Here is a 21,876-nt window from a genome sequence, read left to right on the forward strand (position 1 = left end):
ATGACAGTCTGGTGTGGAGGCTAGTGATGATACATGGTGTTAATGGGAGTGTGGTAATGACAGTCTGGTGTGAAGGCTAGTGATGATACATGGTGATAATGACAGTCTGGTGTCGAAACTAGCGGTAAAACATGGTGTTAATGGGAGTGTGGTAATGACAGTCTGGTGTGGAGGCTAGTGATGATACATGGTGTTAATGACAGTCTGGTGTGGAGGCTAGCGGTAAAACATGGTGTTAATGACAGTCTGGTGTGAAGGCTAGTGATGATACATGGTGTTAATGACAGTCTGGTGTCGAAACTAGTGATGATACATGGTGTTAATGGGAGTGTGGTAATGACAGTCTGGTGTGGAGGCTAGTGATGATACATGGTGTTAATGGGAGTGTGGTAATGACAGTCTGGTGTGAAGGCTAGTGATGATACATGGTGATAATGATAGTCTGGTGTCGAAACTAGCGGTAAAACATGGTCTTAATGGGAGTGTGGTAATGACAGTCTGGTGTGGAGGCTAGTGATGATACATGGTGTTAATGACAGTCTGGTGTGGAGGCTAGCGGTAAAACATGGTGTTAATGACAGTCTGGTGTGGAGGCTAGTGATGATACATGGTGTTAATGGGAGAGTGGTAATGACAGTCTGGTGTGAAGGCTAGTGATGATACATGGTGTTAATGACAGTCTGGTGTCGAAACTAGTGATGATACATGGTGTTAATGGGAGTGTGGTAATGACAGTCTGGTGTGGAGGCTAGTGATGATACATGGTGTTAATGGGAGTGTGGTAATGACAGTCTGGTGTGGAGGCTAGTGATGATACATGGTGTTAATGGGAGTGTGGTAATGACAGTCTGGTGTGGAGGCTAGTGATGATACATGGTGTTAATGACAGTCTGGTGTGGAGGCTAGCGGTAAAACATGGTGTTAATGACAGTCTGGTGTGGAGGCTAGTGATGATACATGGTGTTAATGGGAGTGTGGTAATGACAGTCTGGTGTGAAGGCTAGTGATGATACATGGTGATAATGACAGTCTGGTGTCGAAACTAGCGGTAAAACATGGTGTTAATGGGAGTGTGGTAATGACAGTCTGGTGTGGAGGCTAGTGATGATACATGGTGTTAATGACAGTCTGGTGTGGAGGCTAGCGGTAAAACATGGTGTTAATGACAGTCTGGTGTGAAGGCTAGTGATGATACATGGTGTTAATGGGAGTGTGGTAATGACAGTCTGGTGTGGAGAATAGTGATGATACATGGTGTTAATGACAGTCTGGTGTGGAGGCTAGCGGTAAAACATGGTGTTAATAGGAGTGTGGTAATGACAGTCTGGTGTGGAGGCTAGTGATGATACATGGTGTTAATGACAGTCTGGTGTGGAGGCTAGCGGTAAAACATGGTGTTAATGGGAGTGTGGTAATGACAGTCTGGTGTGGAGGCTAGTGATGATACATGGTGTTAATGGGAGTGTGGTAATGACAGTCTGGTGTGGAGGCTAGTGATGATACATGGTGTTAATGGGAGTGTGGTAATGACAGCCTGGTGTGGAGACTAGTGATGATACATGGTGTTAATGGGAGTGTGGTAATGACAGTCTGGTGTGGAGACTAGTGATGATACATGGTGTTAATGACAGTCTGGTGTGGAGGCTAGTGATGATACATGGTGTTAATGACAGTCTGGTGTGGAGGCTAGTGATGATACATGGTGTTAATGGGAGTGTGGTAATGACAGTCTGGTGTGGAGACTAGTGATGATACATGGTGTTAATGGGAGTGTGGTAATGACAATCTGGTGTGGAGGCTAGTGATGATACATGGTGTTAATGACAGTCTGGTGTGGAGGCTAGTGATGATACATGGTGTTAATGGGAGTGTGGTAATGACAGTCTGGTGTGGAGGCTAGTGATGATACATGATGTTAATGGGAGTGTGGTAATGACAGTCTGGTGTGGAGGCTAGTGACGATACATGGTGTTAATGGGAGTGTGGTAATGACAGTCTGGTGCGGAGGATAGCGGTAAAACATGGTGTTAATGGGAGTGTGGTAATGACAGTCTGGTGTGGAGGCTAGTGGTGATACATGGTGTTAATGACAGTCTGGTGTGGAGGCTAGTGATGATACATGGTGTTAATTGGAGTGTGGTAATGGCAGTCTGGTGTGGAGGCTAGCGGTAAAACACGGTGTTAATGGGAGTGTGGTAATGACAGTCTGGTGTGGAGACTAGTGGTGATACATGGTGTTAATGGGAGTGTGTTAATGACAGTCTGGTGTGGAGGCTAGCGGTAAAACATGGTGTTAATGACAGTCTGGTGTGGAGGCTAGTGGTGATACATGGTGTTAATGACAGTCTGGTGTGGAGGCTAGTGATGATACATGGTGTTAATGACAGTCTGGTGCGGAGGCTAGCGGTATAACATGGTGTAAATGAAAGTCTGGTGTTGAGGCTAGTGATGATACATGGTGTTAATGGGAGTGTGGTAATGACAGTCTGGTGTGCAGGCTAGTGATGATACATGGTGTTAATGACAGTCTGGTGTCGAAACTAGTGATGATACATGGTGTTAATGACAGTCATGTGTGGAGGCTAGTGATGATACATGGTGTTAATTGGAGTGTGGTAATGACAGTGTGGTGTGGAGTCTAGTGATGATACATGGTGTTAATGGGAGTGTGGTAATGACAGTCTGGTGTGGAGGCTAGTGATGATACATGGTGTTAATGACAGTCTGGTGTGGAGGCTAGCGGTAAAACATGGTGTTAATGACAGTCTGGTGTGGAGGCTAGTGATGATACATGGTGTTAATGACAGTCTGGTGTGGAGGCTAGTGATGATACATGGTGATAATGACAGTCTGGTGTCGAAACTAGCGGTAAAACATGGTGTTAATGGGCGTGTGGTAATGACAGTCTGGTGTGGAGGCTAGTGATGATACATGGTGTTAATGACAGTCTGGTGTGGAGGCTAGCGGTAAAACATGGTGTTAATGACAGTCTGGTGTGGAGGCTAGTGATGATACATGGTGTTAATGGGAGTGTGGTAATGACAGTCTGGTGTGGAGGCTAGTGATGATACATGGTGTTAATGACAGTCTGGTGTGGAGGCTAGTGATGATACATGGTGTTAATGGGAGTGTGGTAATGGCAGTCTGGTGTGGAGGCTAGCTGTAAAACACGGTGTTAATGGGAGTGTGGTAATGACAGTCTGGTGTGGAGACTAGTGGCTAGCGGTGTTAAGCTTAGCATATGGTGGCGACCATTGCAATTATAAAACACATAGGCAGACACTCATCAAAATTAATTTCCCTTTGAGTCATAACGTTCATTAACTGTGATTAAACAGCTTGACGAACACTGTTAAACTGTAGAAGATGCTCTCCTGAATTACAATGGTGCTCTTGAACGCACAGCGTGAGGGCTCCTATGAAGTGTGTGTGTTTATGTTATAAAAGATGGTAATATGTAGGAGATGACTGTCACAGTTGTCGTAGAGAGGAGCGGACAAAAGTGCAGCGTGTGTGTCGTTCCACATTTTATTTATACTGTGAAACTATGCAATACATAAATAAACTGAATGACAAAAAACAACAAACCGTGACGCAGAGGTGAAACATACATTACTCAAAATGAATCTCCCACAAACTTAAATATGACCTCCAATTAGAGACAACGATGGGAGTTGTTGTCTCTAATTGGAGATCATCTCAAACAAAGCCCAACATAGAAATACAAAAACTAGAACAACCCAACATAGAAATAAAAAACTAGAACATAACAACATAGAAAAACTAAACTAGAAAACCCCCCTGTCACGCCCTGACCTACTCTACCATAGAAAATAACAACTTACTATGGTCAGGACGTGACAATGACAGAGTTATGGTGGTGTGTGTGTGTCTGTGTGTGTGTGTGTGTGTGTGTGTGTGTGTGTGTGTGTGTGTGTGTGTGTGTGTGTGTGTTTGTATGTGTGTGGAGAGGATAATACCGCTACTGCACCCTACAATCTATCCCATCCTTAGTATAGCACAGTTCACACACACACAACACAAGAAGGTACACACACACACGTGCATGCAAACACACACACACACATACACGCACACACACACACATGCACGCACACATACAGTCCTCTTTTATAAAATACTAGAATGTTCTTCACACATACAGTATATATACATACACAATAATATACACACTTTCTGTATTAACACACACACACACACACACACACACACACACACACACACACACACACACACACACACACACACACACACACACACACACAGCACAACAGTTACATAACACAGCCATGTCTAATGGGTTTAGTCAGGGAGAGAGAGAGAGAGAGAGAGAGAGAGCGAGAGAGAGAGAGAGAGAGAGAGAGTGAGAGAGAGAGAGAGAGAAAGAGAGAGAGAGTGAGAGAGAAAGAGAGAAACAGAGAGAGAGAATCAGAGAGAGAAAGCGAAAGAGAGAGAGAGAGAGAGAGAGATAGAGACAGAGAGAGAGAGCTCTGCAGCCCAGACAGACCCCAGCTGTGGTGCTGAAAGGACAACTCCCCGCTCCCTGCAGATTAACAGAGAGGCTCTGTATGAGGACAGAAGGGAGAGGTAGACAAGCATTCTACTGGGACGACTAGTCTCAGCTTAACCAAATGGTGCCTTTTTCACACACTGACAGACACAGACAGACAGATTGGATTTTACATAAACATATACACACTTTCTGCATCAAAACCCTGGTTAGCATCGATATTCAACCATGTCAATATCATTCCCCACCCTCCATCCTTCCTCCCTCGTTCCCCTCTCTGTAAAAGTGAGTTGAGGTTTATGGTCCTAACACAGATTAACGGCCAGCTCTCTCTATGGTCGATGGTCGGATAGCGCTGGTCAGGTGAACGGCCCCGACACTCATCTGTGGGGCACACCGAATAGATCTCCACACCTAGTCATTGACCTGATGCATAGACGGTGTAGTGAAAGCTTCTGCTCACCAGTAGCCATTGTGTTCTCATTTTGCTGAGGAGAACTTCACTGGAGTTCATCCACCTTCACTTATACTGTCACTGACAGAAGCTTCTCACTACTGACATGGGACGCACCACTCATCATTATCAGCTAGCTAGAGAGCTCTTGTTGCGTATGGTTGGTTGACACTTTACCACAATATAAGTTGGAGAGGGATGCGTTCAACTGTTTGTACAGTGTTAGCTGGTTTCTGACCTGAGATGTCCTTCCATTCGTTCCGGACAGACACATATTCACCACCACACACACACACACACACACACACACACACACACACACACACACACACACACACACACACACACACACACACACACACACACACACACACACACACACACACACACACACACACACACAGGTATAGGGTAAGTTATTGGAGAGCTCTCTCTGTGTTCCCGGCCCCAGGTTGCCGCTCTTGTGAGTTGGACAGGTTCTGATCTACTGTGTCAATTAGTCCTGACATAGCACCCGACAGCTGTAGCTCCTCACACACACACACACACACACACACACACACACACACACACACACACACACACACACACACACACACACACACACACACACACACACACACACTTTTCTCGCATCTTTTATTCATTAGCCACTGAGACATGTCAATTTCCGAGCGTGAGAGAGAAGAGTCTACCCATGAGGACAGCCCCACCACATTATGGACATATGACAGAGAGAATCCATTAGGACAACAGAGACAACATTATGGACATATGACAGAGAGAATCCATTAGGACAACAGAGACAACATTATGGACATATGACAGAGAGAATCTTAGATTGGTTCCTTAGAGAAATCTGCTTTCTCTCAGCAGGACACCTATAGTTAACCTATACGATGATGTAACACAGAGCCCCAGTAGTAGCAATGTCCATGATGTGTCCTTTCTCGATCTCTCCGCCTCCCTCTCTCTCTCTCTTTCTCTCTCTCTCCGCCTCTCTTCCTCTCTCTCTCTCTCTCTCCCCCTCTCTCCACCTCTCTTTCTCTCTTTCGCTCTCCCTCTCTCTGTTTATCTCCGTTTATCATGCTATTGTCCATCTGTACTTATCAACAGAAGGTCAGCTATCATATTCTATCCTCACTTCAGGTGAAAACTCCATCAGTCCCTCTCCACCTCAAATCCCTATCTGCTCTCTCCAACCCTACCTCCTTTATGGCTAGTAGTGCAGACCATGTGCTGAGAGACAAGCGCACACACGCACGCACGCACGCACGCACGCGCACACACACACACACACACACACACACACACACACACACACACACACACACACACACACACACACACACCACTTATTACCTCACCTGCCTCTCTCCACTCTCTCTTTAGTTCTCTGTGCGGGGTAGTGCAGACCACCTGCTGTGACACAGACCCAGACACAGCCCTCTCCCTCCACCTGGCCTGAGCCGCCGCGCTGCATTAAGGGGATAAGAGACAGGCTCCCTTCACCATCTCTCTTAATTATCTGTTATGGGACTCAACTCACCCACCCCAACTCCCCTTTAAACTCTCCTCGCCACTCCTCCTTCCTCACCCATAAACTGCTCAAAAAGCCAAATGTTCAAATGTCTCCCCTTCTAGATGGGGGAGGCAGAAAGAGGCGGGAGAGGGAGGGGTGCAGGGAGCAGGGAGAGGCTGTCTTAGCCCAGAGCACACCAAGGCCTGCTTAGGATGCAAGAGGTGCACAGCTCAGGAATTAGAGGGAGGATATGAAACTGCTGGAACTAATAAACCAGATTTTTTCTATTTTTTTCTACCCTTTCCTTCCCTCTCTCTCTCTCTCTCCCTCTATCCCCCTCTCTCCCTGTCAGCATGCCATCCGGTTTTTATTTTTCAAGTTGAGTGATCATCAGTGGAAAGGGTTGGGGGGTGGAGGAGTGTGGATATTATGAGGTTTGGATTTGTCACTGCCAGAAAACTTTCCTCAAAGTCAAAGAGAAAAATCTTGAAGTGCCACAATGGCTGCTTTTCAAAAACACAATCGGTATAAAAGAGCACTTTTTTTTAGATATTTACCATATGTGTGGATTATTCGCTGCCTTTCATGACAAACAAATGATAAATGCAGTAGGAGGCTGGCAGATGTAGACATGCAAACCCATACTTGCTCTGTTACCAATGCCGGTTGGCAATAGCACAATGAAAAGGTTACGAAATCGCTGAAATCCAAATCTATTCCTGAGACCACTGCTTTCTATTCACAGCTCGTTAGTGTATACAAACAGGATTTTAAGCATATTATCTCTTCCTACCATAGTATATATATAAACAGGATATTAACCATATTATCTCTTCCTACCATAGTGTATATATAAACAGGATATTAAGCATATTATCTCTTCCTACCATAGTGTATATATAAACAGGATATTAACCATATTAGCTCTTCCTACCATAGTGTATATATAAACAGGATATTAACCATATTAGCTCTTCCTACCATAGTGTATATATAAACAGGATATTAGCCAGATTAGCTCTTCCTACCATAGTATATATATAAACAGGATGTTAACCATATTAGCTCTTCCTACCATAGTATATATATAAACAGGATATTAACCATAATATCTCCTCCTAAGACAGTCTACACAGACAGGATATTAGCCAGGTTTTCTCTTCCTACCATAGTGTATACATAAACAGGATATTAACAATATTAGCTCGTCCTACCATAGGGTATACATAAACAGGATATCAACTATATTAGATCTTCCTAAGATAGTCTATACAGACAGGATATTAGCCAGGTTAGCCAAATTAGATTTCCTTAGCATAATACACGAGATACTACTAGCCAGGTTAGCTGAATTAGCTCAACAAACCATAACTCTGTATTTGAGGGGAGAGTGAGATAAGGACAACATAAAAAGGGATGCGCCTTCTGTCAATGACATAACTTATCTGTATTTTTTAGAAACTGAACTGTTGGTTAGGGGCTCGTAAGTAAGTATTTCACTGTAAGGTATACCTGTTGTATTCGGCGCATGTGACTAATACAATTAGATTTCACTTGATTTGATAACTAAGATTAAATTCCCTGGTTTTCCAGAAATCCTGGTTGGAGGATTCTGAATTTCCTGCTTATTCCTTCCTGATTCCGGGATCCTCCAACCATGCTTTCAGGAAACTAGGGAATTTATTGAAAGTTCATTTTTAGAAATACTTTTTTGAGAGAGTGTTAGTGTCACGTCCTGACCAGTAAAAGGGGTTATTTGTTATTGTAGTTTGGTCAGGGCGTGGCAGGGGGTGTTTGGTTTGTGTGTTTCGGGGTTTTTGGTTGTTAGTTGTGTGTGTTTTCACTTGTGTTTGTGGGTGGGTGTTTCCTGTATAGTCTGTGCACCTTACGGGACTGTTTTCGTCGTTTGTTTTTGTTTAAGTGTTTTTTCCTTCAATAAATAAGAAGATGATCAATATACCCGCTGCATTTTGGTCCACTCATTACGATGACCGTTACAGAACCACCCACCAAAGAAGGACCAAGCAGCGGAGGAAGGAGCAGCAGGAGAGCTACTTGGAGTCGTGGACATGGGAGGAAATATTAGATGGAAAGGGACCCTGGAGGCAGGCTGGGGAGTACCGGCGACCGAAGGAGGAGCTGGAGGAAGCTAAGAGGGAATGACGGAGGTATGAGGCATTATATCCTCCATTTCAGGAGGAGAGGAGGCAGCCCCCCAAAAAACTTTTGGGGGGGCTTACGGGGAGTTTAGTTGAGTCAGGGTGGAGCCCTGACCTAACTTCCCGGGCATACAGGAGAGAGCCGTGGAGAAAAAGGGAGCCAGTCAAGGAATCAAGCGAGGAGCTTGACGCAAGATTCCAGAGAGAGGTACTGGCGGAAAGGGCACGAAGGGGCACCTGTGTTTACTATGGGGAGCGACGGATCAAGCAAGCACCATGTTATGCGGAGATACGCACGGTATCGCCAATACGCGTACACAGCCCGGTGCGCTTGGTGAAAGCTCCTCACAGGTGTCATGCTAGAGCTAGCATCGAGCCAGGACCGGTGATGCAAGTTGCAAGCATCAGACCGCCGGTGAGGGTTCATGGCCCAGTGTATCCTGTTCCTGCTCCTTGTACTCTTCCTCCAGTGCGTCAGCCCAGTCCAGAACGTCCTGTTCCTGCTCCTCGCACTAGCCCTGAGGTGCGTGTTACTAGTCTGGTGCCTCCAAAGCCAGCCCCACGCACTAGGTCTCTAGTGTGCCTGCCCAGCCCAGTACGTCCTTGTTCCTGCTCCTCGCACTAGCCCTGTGGTGCATGTCAATAGTCTGGCGCCTCCAAAGCCAGCCCCATGCATCAGGTCTCTAGTGCGCCTACCCAGCCCAGTACGTCCTGTTCCTGCTCCTCGCACTAGCCCTGTGATGCGTGTCAGTAGTCTGGCGCGTCCAAAGCCAGCCCCACGCATCAGGCCTCTAGTGCACCTGCCCAGCCCAGTACGTCCTGTTCCTGCTCCTCGCACTAGCCCTGTGGTGCGGGTTACTAGTCTGGCGCCTCCTAAGCCAGCCCCACGCATCAGGCCTACAGTGCACAGTCCCCGTCCAGAGCTTCCGGCGACAGTTCCCCGTCCAGAGCTTCCGGCGACAGTTCCCCGTCCAGAGCTTCCGGCGACAGTTCCCCATCCAGTGCTTCCGGCGACGCCCACAGTCCGGAACCGACAGAGACAGCCCACGGTCCGGAACCGGCAGAGACGGCCCATGGTCCGGAACCGGCAGAGACGGCCCACGGTCCGGAACCGGCAGAGACGGCCCACGGTCCGGAGCCTGCAGAGACAGCCCACAGTCCGGAGCCTGCAGAGACGGAGACCGACAGAGATGGCCCACAGTCCGGAACCGACAGAGACGGCCCACGGTCCGGAACCGGCAAAGACGGCCCACGGTCCGGAGCCTGCAGAGACGGCCCACGGTCCGGCGCCTGCAGAGATGGCCCACAGTCCAGCGCCTGCAGCGACGCTCCTCAGCCCTGAGTCTCCAGCGACGCTCCTCAGCCCTGAGTCTCCAGCGACGCTCCTCAGCCCTGAGTCTCCAGCGACGCACCTCAGCCCGAGGTCTCCAGCGACGCACCTCAGCCCGAGGTCTCCAGCGACGCACCTCAGCCCGAGGTCTCCAGCGACGCACCTCAGCCCGAGGTCTCCAGCGACGCACCTCAGCCCGAGGTCTCTAGCGACGCACCTCAGCCCGAGGTCTCCAGCGACGCACTTCAGCCCGAGGTCTTCAGCGACGCACCTCAGCCCGAGGTCTCTAGCGACGCACCTCAGCCCGAGGACTTCAGCGACGCACTTCAGCCCGAGGTCTTCAGCGACGCACCTCAGCCCGAGGTCTCCAGCGACGCACCTCAGCCCAGAGCCTTCAGCAGTGGTCTACAGCCCTGAGCCTTCAGAGGGGGTGGGCAGGTTAGAATGGGGACTAAGGCCGGAGCCAGAGCCACCTCGGTGGTTGGAGGATTGGGGGGGGGGGGGGGGGGGTGTAGCACGGGAGCCGTCCTTGACGGTGGCCACCCTCCCTTCCCTCCCTTTAAGTTTGGGGTTATTTTTGTGGGGTTTTTGTGTTTAGGTGCATTCGGGGTCTGCACATTTGGGGGGGGGGGGGGGGGGGTACTGTCACGTTCTGACCAGTAAAAGGGGTTATTTGTTATTGTACTTTGGTCAGGGCGTGTCAGGGGTTTTTTGGTTTATGTTCTAGATTATCTATTTCTATGTGTTTATCTAGCATGTCTATTTCTATGTTAGTTTTGTCAATGACCTCCAATTAGAGACAGCTGGTTGTTGTTTTCTCTGATTGGAGGCCATATTTAGTTGTGTGTGTTTTCACTTGTGTTTGTGGGTGGGTGTTTCCTGTATAGTCGTGCACCTTACGGGACTGTTTTCGTCGTTTGTTTTTGTTTAAGTGTTTTTTTCCTTCAATAAATAAGAAGATGATCAATATACCCGCTGCATTTTGGTCCACTCATTAAGACGACTGTTACAGTTAGCTGAGCTCTGTCAGACACTGTGATGATAGGACATTTTTGAGCAGGCATATGCACCTGGAGTCCCCGGTAACTCAGCACTCAGCTCCGAGGACCCCTCGTCTGACACTCATTCCACCACACTGCACCATTACTTTCAGCCCAACGAACATTCGTTACGAGTTAGGAGTTAGGAACATCCAGTATGTTGGATACTTCTGATATTTTGGATGTGGGAAAGAATCGCACTAGCGAGTGAGGGAGGGGGGAAATATGCTGCTTCAACCCAATGTTCTCAAAACTTTTCAGGACATTTCCCATGGCCCGAATTCCCTCAGTGGCCTGGAACTTTTAATTACATCCTCCACTTGCAACGGAATTGCTAATGAGGAATTCGGGCCTTGGACGGTTGCCATTATTCTTAGGATCCACCCCTTTTGTACTCCGACTGATTGGTTCCATCTAGGCAGTCAGTGGCCTTTTTCACTCTTAATATCTACAGATGGAGAATAGCCCGAACCATTATCTTCAAAGAGGGGTAGCCCGGGCCCTTGAGGATACTCCCATGGTAGGAGGTTAATTTCGTGTCAAGGAGTCTTCTCCTTTCAGAGATATTTCCAGGTGTGCTGTTTGCTCCCCCCCACTGCTCCCCCCCTCCAGCGACACCCCCTGCGGTGTACCCATCATGCATCTGTCTGACGCTTGTCTTGGGAGTCCTTATCTGGGCTTGACTTAGTCACTTTTAACTAGGCAGAGTGAATGGCAGAACGGGAATTGAATTCTAAAACGAACAGAGCAGTCAAAAGGTAAAAGCAGCAGAATTTAAATGGAAAATGTCTCTTCTGCTGCATGGGAGGTGAGGCTGAGCTGAGGAGTAGGCATGGTTGCTGAGTTGAATGCAGAGGGAAGTGTTCAGTGCTGCTGAATTAAAAGCATATAACAGGAGGGGGTCCTTTTACTCTGCCACAGATCCTGAATTCTTCTGCACACTACCCTATAACACCAGTAGTAACTGGGAATCTCAAACTTGCTAATGACTTGAGTCTCATGTAGATGGGCAATGCAGAGATGGTGTTATATGGAAATATCCTGCAAGAACTTCAATATTATCATAAATTAAATGCATGATAATTCACACTCGATTTGTGTTAACACTTTGATACCAGAGATCTCGTCAGCATATGATGGAATTATTCGTGAAGGAGGATTTGAACACTGATTCAAAAGGAAGATGTTTGGTCAAGGTTGCTAAGCATGCTTATCTTCTGTCATCTAATTATATTCCGTATTATCTAATAACGGTAGGAGGTGCAAAATACAGAAAAAGCTATTTTATGAGAAATCACAAAATGTATGTTAGCATAATTGGATGCATGCATATATTTCATGAATTAATGTGCTTTAAATGTAGGATAATCTATGTGTTATCTGTATACTTTCAAAAGACATCAGTTGGGGGAATATAGGATTGTCATACGATCTATGGAACTGAAATCGCTTTAAACATCCATCAGAATTTTCATATAAATAACATGAATTTTAAACAAGGTGCTGGGAATAGTTTCAGATGAGTAAACTCAGAACAACCTTGCAAATACTGTTTTCTCTCTATCTCTCTTCTCTCTCTATCTCTCTCGCTCTCTCTCTCTTTCTCTCTGGATTTATCTCATTTAGTCTTTCCTATGCGTTTTGAGAAGGAGAGGCGAAAGGATGTGAATCTACAAAAGATTATTTGAAAATGTGCCTCTTTCTCCCCCTCTCTTTTTATCCCACTCCTTCATTCTGTTTCATTCTGTTCCATTCTTTCCATCTGTCATTCTCATTCTATCATTAGTTCACATTTTAATTTCACTATTTTCAATCTATCCCACATTCTGTAATCTCTCATTCTCTCTCTCCTTCTTTCTCACCCCTCATTCTCTCTCTCCTTCTTTCTCCCTCTCTCATTCGCTCTCTCGTTCTTTCTCCCTCTCTCATTCGCTTTCTCGTTCTATCTCCCCCTCTCATTCTCTCTTTTGTTCTTTCTCCCTCTCTCATTCACTCTCTCATTCTTTGTCCCTCTCTCTGGGAGATACAGTGTAAATGAGAGGAGCCCTAGACACCTCTTCATCCTGTTCCTTCCTCCTCAAACAGCAGAGAAAGTGCTGGTCCAGCTCTTTTAGTCTGTCCGGAGAGCCCCATTAAAGCCTTCTGATCTCACGTGGGTTTTTTACAAAGACACCCGCACTTAGTGTGTGTGTGTGTGTGTGTGTGTGTGTGTATGTATGTATATTTGCACATGTGTGTGTATTTGTGTGTGGAATTGTGTGTGTGTGTGTGTGTATTTGTGTGGGTGTGGGTGTGTGTGGGTACAGTGCATTTGGGAAGTATTCAGACCCCTTGACTTATTCCACATTTTGTTACGTTACCTTATTCTAAAATGTATTCAATTGTTTTTCTTCCTCATCAATCTACACACAATACCCCATAATGACAAAGCAATTTTGCTAAGATAAAAAAAAAGAAATATTGTTATTGCTATTGTCGCTATTGTTATTTTACTGCTGCTCTTTAATTACTTGATACTTTTATTTCTTATTCTTATCCATACTATTTTAAACGGCATTGGTGGTTAGGGTGGTTAGGTAAGTAAGCATTTCACTGTAAGGTCTACACCTGTTGTATTCGGCGCATGTGACTAATAACATTTGATTTGATTTGACACCTGTATTTGGGGAGTTTCTCCCATTCTTCTCTGCAGATCCTCTCAAGGTCTGTCAGGTTGGATGGGGAGCGTCGCTGCAGAGCTATTTTCAGGTCTCTCCAGAGATGTTCGATTGGGTTCAAGTCCAGGATCTGGCTGGGTCACTCAAGGACATTCAGAGACTTGTCCCATAGCCACTCCTGCATTGTCTTGGCTGTGTGCTTAGGGTTGTTGTCCTGTTGGAAGGTGAACCTTCTCCCCAGTCTGAGGTCCTGAGCAGTCAGGAGCAGGTCATCAAGGATTTCTCTGTACTTTGCTCCTTTCATCTTTGCTTCAATCCTGACTAGTCTCCCAGTCCCTGCCGCTGAAAAACATCCCCACAGCATGATGCTGCCACCACCATGCTTCACCATAGGGATGGTGCCAGGTTTCCTCCGTGCCAGGTTTCCTCCAGACGTGACGCTTGGCATTCAGGCCAAAGAGTTTAATCTTGGTTTCATCAGACCAGAGAATCTTGTTTCTCATGGTCTGAGAGTCCTTTAGGTGCCTTTTGGAAACTCCAAGCGGGCTGTCATGTGCCTTTTACTGAGGAGTGGCTTTTGTCTGGCCACTCTACCATAAAGGCCTGATTGGTGGAGTGCTGCAAAGATGGTTGTCCTTCTGGAAGGTTCTCCCATCTCCACAGAGGATCTCTAGAGCTCTGTCAGAGTGACCATCAGGTTCTTGGCCACCTCCCTGACCAAGGCCCTTCTCTCCCAATTGCTCAGTTTGGACAGGCAGGTGGTTCCAAACTTCTTCCATTTAAGAATGATGGAGGCCACTGTGTTCTTGGGGGCCTTCAAGGCTACAGAAATGTTTTTGTACCCTTCCCCAGATCTGTGCATCGACACAATCCTGTCTCGGAGCTCTACAAACAATCGGAGCTCTACAAAAAAAAAAAACTGGATGCAACTGAGCTCAATTTCGAGTCTCATAGCAAAGGGTCTGAATGTCAAAAAAACTATTTTCGCTCTGTCATTATGGGGTATTGTGTGTAGATTGATGAGGAACAAAAATTAATTAAATCCATTTTTGAATAAGGTTGTAACATAACAAAATGTGGGAAAAAAAGGGGTCTGAATACTTTCCGAATGCAGCATTGTATTTGTGTGTGTGTATATTGTGTTTGTGTGTGTGTGTGTGTGTGTGTGTGTGTGTGTGTGTGTGTGTGTGTGTGTGTGTGTGTGTGTGTGTGTCTGCTGTGATGATGCTGTAGCATGTGAGCTTTTACGTGGAGGCCGTTTCTGCAGCTCTCTCCCAATCTCCTTATCCCCCTCTCCCCACCACCTTCTCCCTCACACTCTCTCGCCCTCTCGTTCTGGGAGGTTCACAGATACTCCGTGCTTAAAACAACTATTAGAGGACAATATAGAGACGTCCTTTAATGACTACATCTGTGGCATTCTAATCTGGGGATCATGGCATACAGTTTCTCCCTCTCCAGGCTTATCTCGGCTTCTGTGGATATGGACCATATAAGGGGAGAGGAGCCAGCCGCAGATAAAAGAGAGAAGCTATTTTTGGGCGCAAAGACAAACAGAAGGTGACAGGCGCTCTGCAGAACAGAGGCGGTTAACCACAGCTGCAGGGAGGGAGAGAGTGGGAGGAAAAGGGCGGAGAGAGAGAGATGGTGTAAATAGAGAAAGATATGTTTAGTGTGAGAGATGTAAATAGAGAATGATATGTATAGTCAGAAAGAGAGAGAGGCAGAGAGAAAGAGAGAGATGCAAGCTGAGAGCATTGAAAATCATTGAGAAACTTACAGAAGATACTTCCCTTTTTTAAATTGGGAGAACTGACGAGGTCTTTCTTTTCTCATATTTTTTTAAGCCTCCTTGTAATGAAGTGCTGTCTCATGGTGAGATCCATGATTGTAAACCCCCACCCTTATGTGTGTGTGTGTGTGTCATGTAAGAGCATTGTTTGTCCATGGATGAATTTTTGTCAGTTCACTCCCGTTCGCCGATCACTGGCTAGATGTTAGCAATAGCATCATCACCTAATGTCCACGATACTTCTTTCACTAACCCAGTCTGGGTGAGGAGGGAATGGTTGGTTACTCACACATTGAAAAGGTTGAGGCCGATGCGGTAGAGGCGCTTGCGCATGACGTCGGTGGAGAGTGTGGGCGACTTGCAGCTGGCAGGGTTCTCGCAGTGGTAGCGCGGCAGGCTGAGAATCATGGCCTGCAAGGCCTCCTTGGATGAGGCCTCCGATGCCGAGCGTGCCTCCGTGGAAGTGCTGTTGCTGCTGCTTATCTGCTCGGAACTGGTTTCAGCCGTCTCCGAGCCGCTCCGCTTGGCCTCCAGGGCCTGGGTGGATGGGGATCCCACCGAGGGTGCACCATCCTGGGGTTGAGGTGGCTGGACGGGCTGGACAACCACCTCCGGGGTCTGGGGGTTGGCTAGTTTGTCCAGGGGGGTCAAGGGGGGTTGCTGGCCCTCCTCCTCCTCTAGCTCCTCTTCACTGGGCGGGGGCGCAGGGAAGTCGGCGTCCTGCCCCTCTCCTTCTACCACTGGTTCCGGGGGCGGAGGGGGCTCGTGGGGAGGGACAGGAGGGTCTGTGGGTTCGGCGGGGACCTCTTCAGGGGGAGGAGGGGAGTGTTTTTTAGGGGGTGAGGGCGGGGGAGCGGTGGGCATGGTGGGGGTGGTGGCTGCGCCCCCCTGCTGCTGATGGACGCAGTTGCCCATGGAGACAGAGGCCGATGACTCCATGACGGAGGAGGACATGCGGAAGTTCTGATTGTCGATCTGAACGGTCACGTCGCGGAAGGCCATCAGCAGCTTGCTGGCGCTGCGGGGCAGGTCGCCTGTATTCTCCCCACCTGACATGCTCTGGAGAAAAGCCTGGTCCAACCCTCCTCCTCCCACTTCCCCTCCTCCCCCGGCCGCACTGAAGGACTCGGCACTGAACTGGTAGGCCCCTCCTTCCTGGAGGGAGCACATGGTCTTCAGGCTCCAGTTGCTGAGTGCGTCGTCGATGGACTTTGCCAGCGACTGCACCTGCTCTGTGAATGAGTCCTCCAGGTCGGTCAGGGTGCCGCCCACTGTGGCGGGCAGTGATGGCGAACGCACCAGGGGGATACCCGCCAGGCTGCAGCCTTCGGCCAGCGCCCGCTCGGCGGAGAAGCCCTCAGCGTTCTGCACGCGCACCTTGCGCATGGAGATGCGCCGCGGCAGGCGACTCTCCAGCAGGGAGTTGCGGATCTTCTCGAAGTTCTTGCTGAGCTGGTACTGGCGGAAGGCGGTCTGGATCTTGGTGGCAGCGCGGCGGGAGATGAGGTGGCCGCCATATTTGTGCTCTAACATTTCGATCTGGAAAACAAGGAGGAGAGGGAGACAGGAGAGGTATGAGTGAAACTGAGCTGCTTGGATATTTGAACGCTACATGCAGCAGTTAACAGTACAAGGCAGTTGGGTTACAAAACATTCTATGACATGAAGAGGGGATTTGGCTGTAGGCAGAGGAGTTGGAGATAAAAGCAGGGAGACAACAGAAATACAAAGCACATACATAATACCACTTAGCACTTGGTTCTCCCTCAAGATGAACAAGATGCCGTCTACACACCAGCATCCACATTTACAAAGACATGCCCTGAATACCTATTCTCTAAATGGCCAAAAATACAATGGACTAATGAATCTGATATTTTCCACTCAAATAAGGCTGCAGTTACTCCAAATGACAAGAGGTGACCATGACGACCTTTGAAACACAATGACATTGATAGGATCTAATGTAAATGGACATGAACCTGAACATGTAAACGTTAAGGTCACAAAAATGGGACGAACAATTTAACACTCCCTCAACACAAAAAAATTGTCATTAGAGAGGAAAAATATTGGACACCTGAACATTTACTCAGAGCAAAGAAAAGTAATGGTGGGTGACAAGATGCCGCACATGTGGCACCTACGAGACCCACAATCCTTTTAGTGTACAGCGGGATCAATCCGCACGGAGAGAGAGGCTGCCTTATAATTAACAGTTTTAACACTTTCGATATTCACCCTTTCCAGCTCCATGGTGCACAGAATATCAATACCAGAGCTGAAAGAGTGTCATGTCCTGACCAGTATAAGGGGTTATTTGTTATTGTAGTTTGGTCAGGGCGTGGCAGGTGTGTGTTTGTTTTGTGTTGTCGGGGTTTTTGGGTATTGTTCTATGTTTTGTATTTCTATGTTCTTTCTATGCGAAGTAAAGAATACGGTAAAGAGAGAGAGGGAGGTAAAGAGAGAAGTAAAGAGAGAGGTAAAGAGAGAGAGGGAGGTAAAGAGAGGGAAGTAAAGAGAGATGTAAAGAGAAAGGGAGGTAAAGAGAGAGAGGAAGGTCAAAAGAGAGAGGGATGTAAAGAGAGAGGGATGTAAAGAGAGAGGGAGGTAAAGAGAGGGAAGTAAAGAGAGAGGGCGGTAGAGAGAGAGGGAGGTAAAGAGAGAGAGGGAGGTAAAGAGAGAGGGAGGTAAAGAGAGGGAAGTAAAGAGAGAGGTAGAGAGAGAGAGGTAAAGAGAGAGGGAGGTAAAGAGAGAGAGGGAGGTAAAGAGAGAGGGAGGTAAAGAGAGAGAGGGAGGTAAAAAGAGAGAGGGAAACAGAATGAGGGAATGAGTTAGAAGAGGGTAAGAGGGTAGAATATGAAGGAGAAATGAAATGACAAAATGAAAGGTGCCTGTATGAAGGAGGCATTATGTGATAGGTATTATCAATTTAATAATAAAAATTGTATCTGTTTTAGGTTGGCACACATTCTATTATATATACACTGCTCAAAAAAATAAAGGGAACACTTAAACAACACAATGTAACTCCAAGTCAATCACACTTCTGTGAAATCAAACTGTCCACTTAGGAAGCAACACTGATTGACAATACATTTCACATGCTGTTGTGCAAATGGAATAGAAAACAGGTGGAAATTATAGGCAATTAGCAAGACACCCCCAATAACGGAGTGGTTCTGCAGGTGGTAACCACAGACCACTTCTCAGTTCCTATGCTTCCTGGCTGATGTTTTGGTCACTTTTGAATGCTGGCGGTGCTTTCACTCTAGTGGTAGCATGAGACGGAGTCTACAACCCACACAAGTGGCTCAGGTATTGCAGCTCATCCAGGATGGCACATCAATGCGAGCTGTGGCAAGAAGGTTTGCTGTGTCTGTCAGCGTAGTGTCCAGAGCATGGAGTCGCTACCAGGAGACAGGCCAGTACATCAGGAGACGTGGAGGAGGCCGTAGGAGGGCAACAACCCAGCAGCAGGACCGCTACCTCCGCCTTTGTGCAAGGAGGAGCAGGAGAAGCACTGCCAGAGCTCTGCAAAATGACCTCCAGCAGGCCACAAATGTGCATGTGTCTGCTCAAACGGTCAGAAACAGACTCCATGAGGGTGGTATGAGGGCCCGACGTCCACAGGTGGGGGTTGTGCTTACAGCCCAACACCGTACAGGACGTTTGGCATTTGCCAGAGAACACCAAGATTGGCAAATTCGCCACTGGCGCCCTGTGCTCTTCACAGATGAAAGCAGGTTCACACTGAGCACATGTGACAGACGTGACAGAGTCTGGAGACGCCGTGGAGAATGTTCTGCTGCCTGCAACATCCTCCAGCATGACCGGTTTGGCGGTGGGTCAGTCATGGTGTGGGGTGGCATTTCTTTGGGGGGCCGCACAGCCCTCCATGTGCTCGCCAGAGGTAGCCTGACTGCCATTAGGTACCGAGATGAGATCCTCAGACCCCTTGTGAGACCATATGCTGGTGCGGTTGGCCCTGGGTTCCTCCTAATGCAAGACAATGCTAGACCTCATGTGGCTGGAGTGTGTCAGCAGTTCCTGCAAGAGGAAGGCATTGATGCTATGGACTGGCCCGCCCGTTCCCCAGACCTGAATCCAATTGAGCACATCTGGGCCATCATGTCTCGCTCCATCCACCAACGCCACGTTGCACCAGAGACTGTCCAGGAGTTGGCGGATGCTTTAGTCCAGGTCTGGGAGGAGATCCCTCAGGAGACCATCCGCCACCTCATCAGGAGCATGCCCAGGCGTTGTAGGGAGGTCATACAGGCACGTGGAGGCCACACACTACTGAGCCTCATTTTGACTTGTTTTAAGGACATTACATCAAAGTTGGATCAGCCTGTAGTGTGGTTTTCCACTTTAATTTTGAGTGTGACTCCAAATCCAGACCTCCATGGGTTGATAAATTGGATTTCCATTGATTATTTTGGTGTGATTTTGTTGTCAGCACATTCAACTATGTAAAGAAAAAAGTATTTAATAAGATTATTTCTTTCATTCAGATCTAGGATGTGTTGTTTAAGTGTTCCCTTTATTTTTTAGAGCAGTATATATATATATATATATATATATATATATATATATATATATATATATATATATATATATACATATATATATATACACAGTGGCATGCGAAAGTATTCACCCCCTTGGAATTTTTCCTTTTTTGTTGCCTTACAACCTGGAATTAAAATAGATTTTTGGGGGCAGCATATTTGATTTACACAACATGCCTACCACTTTGAAGATTCAAAATATTTTTCTTGTGAAACAAATCCAGAAAAAAGACAACAAAAACTGAAAACTTGAGCATGCATAACTATTCACCCCCCCCAGAGTCAATACTTTGTAGAGCCACCTTCTGCAGCAATTACAGCTGCAAGTCTCTTGGGGTATGTCTCTATAAGCTTGGCACATCTAGCCACTGGGATTTTTATCCCATTCTTCATGGCAAAACTGCTCCAGCTTCTTCAAGTTGGATGGGTTCCGCTGGTGTATAGCAATCTTTAACTCATTCCACAGATTCTCAAATGGATTGAGGTCTGGGCTTTGACTAGGCCATTCCAAGACATTTAAATGTTTCCCCTTAAACCACTCGAGTGTTACATTAGCACTATGCTCAGGGTCATTGTCCTGCTGGAACGTGAACCTCTGTCCCAGTCTCAAATCTCTGGGAGACTGAAACAGGGGTCCCTCAAGAATTTCCCTATAATTAGCGCCCCTTATCATTCCTTCAATTCTGACGAGTTTCCCAGTCCCTGCCGATGAAAAACATCCTCACAGCATGATGCTGCCACCACCATGCTTCACTGTGAGGATGGTGTTCTCGGGGTAATTTGAGGTTTTGGGTTTGCTCCAGACGTAGCGTTTTCATTGATGGCCAAAAAGCTCAATTTTAATCTCATCTGACCAGAGTAACTTCTTGCATATGTTTGGGGAATCTCCCACATGCCTTTTGGCAAACACCAAACATGTTTGCTTATTTTTTTCTGGACACTCTTCCATAAAGTCCAGCTCTGTGGAGTGTACGGCTTAAAGTGGTCCTATGGACAGATACTCCAATCTCCGCTGTAGAGCTTTGAAGCTCCTTCAGGGTTATCTTTGGTCTCTTTGTTGCCTCTCTGATTAATTCCCTCCTTGCCTGGTCCGTGAGTTTTTGTGGGCGGCCCTCTCTTGGCAGGTTTGTTGTGGTGCCATATTCTTTAAACATTTTTATAATGGATTTAATGGTGCTCCGTGGGATGTTCAAAGTTTCTGATATTTTTTGATAACCCAACCCTGATCTATAATTATCCACAACTTTGTCCCTGACCTGTTTGGAGAGCTTGCATGGTGGTGCTCCTTGCTTAGTGGTGTTGCAGACTCTGGGGCCGTTCAGAACAAGTGTATATATACTGAGATCATGTGACAGATCATGTGACACTTAGATTACACACAGGTGGACTTTATTTAACTAATTATGTGACTTCTGAAGGTAATTGGTTGTGGCAGATCTTATTTAGGGGATTCATAGCAAAGGGGGTGAATACATATGCACGCAGAACCTTTTTTTAAATGTTTTCTTTTTTTTAAAAACAAGTTATATTATTCATTTCACTTCACCAATTTGGACTATTTTGTGTATGTCCATCACATGAAATCCAAATAAAAATCCATTTAAATTACAGGTTGTAATGCAACAAAATAGGAAAAACACCAAGGAGGTGAATACTTTTGCAAGGCACTGTAATATTATAATATTAATGGGTGCTTGTATTTGTCCTATGTCATAGGTACAAGTGTGTATTACACACATATGTGAATTGGAAATATGTTTTTTGCTATTGCAACTCCTCCTGAAATACCCTCGGAGAGTGGGGTCACAGATACGGTC

General features: G+C 46.8%; 1 protein-coding gene across 3 annotated transcripts in view; it reads right to left on the reverse strand.

The window, feature by feature from the left end:
• LOC106592487 (IQ motif and SEC7 domain-containing protein 3) overlaps positions 1–21,876 on the reverse strand; it is a 376,341-nt gene that overhangs the window by 200,076 nt on the left and 154,389 nt on the right. For all 3 annotated transcript variants that reach the window (XM_045700042.2, XM_045700047.2, XM_045700043.2), the window contains one exon: positions 15,775–17,024. In XM_045700042.2, the coding sequence (XP_045555998.1) occupies positions 15,775–17,024 (1,250 nt within the window). The remainder of the gene's footprint in view (positions 1–15,774; positions 17,025–21,876) is intronic.

The sequence above is a fragment of the Salmo salar genome, chromosome 17, assembly GCF_965601325.2.
Source record: "Salmo salar chromosome 17, fSalSal1, whole genome shotgun sequence".
Classification (NCBI taxonomy): Eukaryota; Metazoa; Chordata; class Actinopteri; order Salmoniformes; family Salmonidae; genus Salmo; species Salmo salar.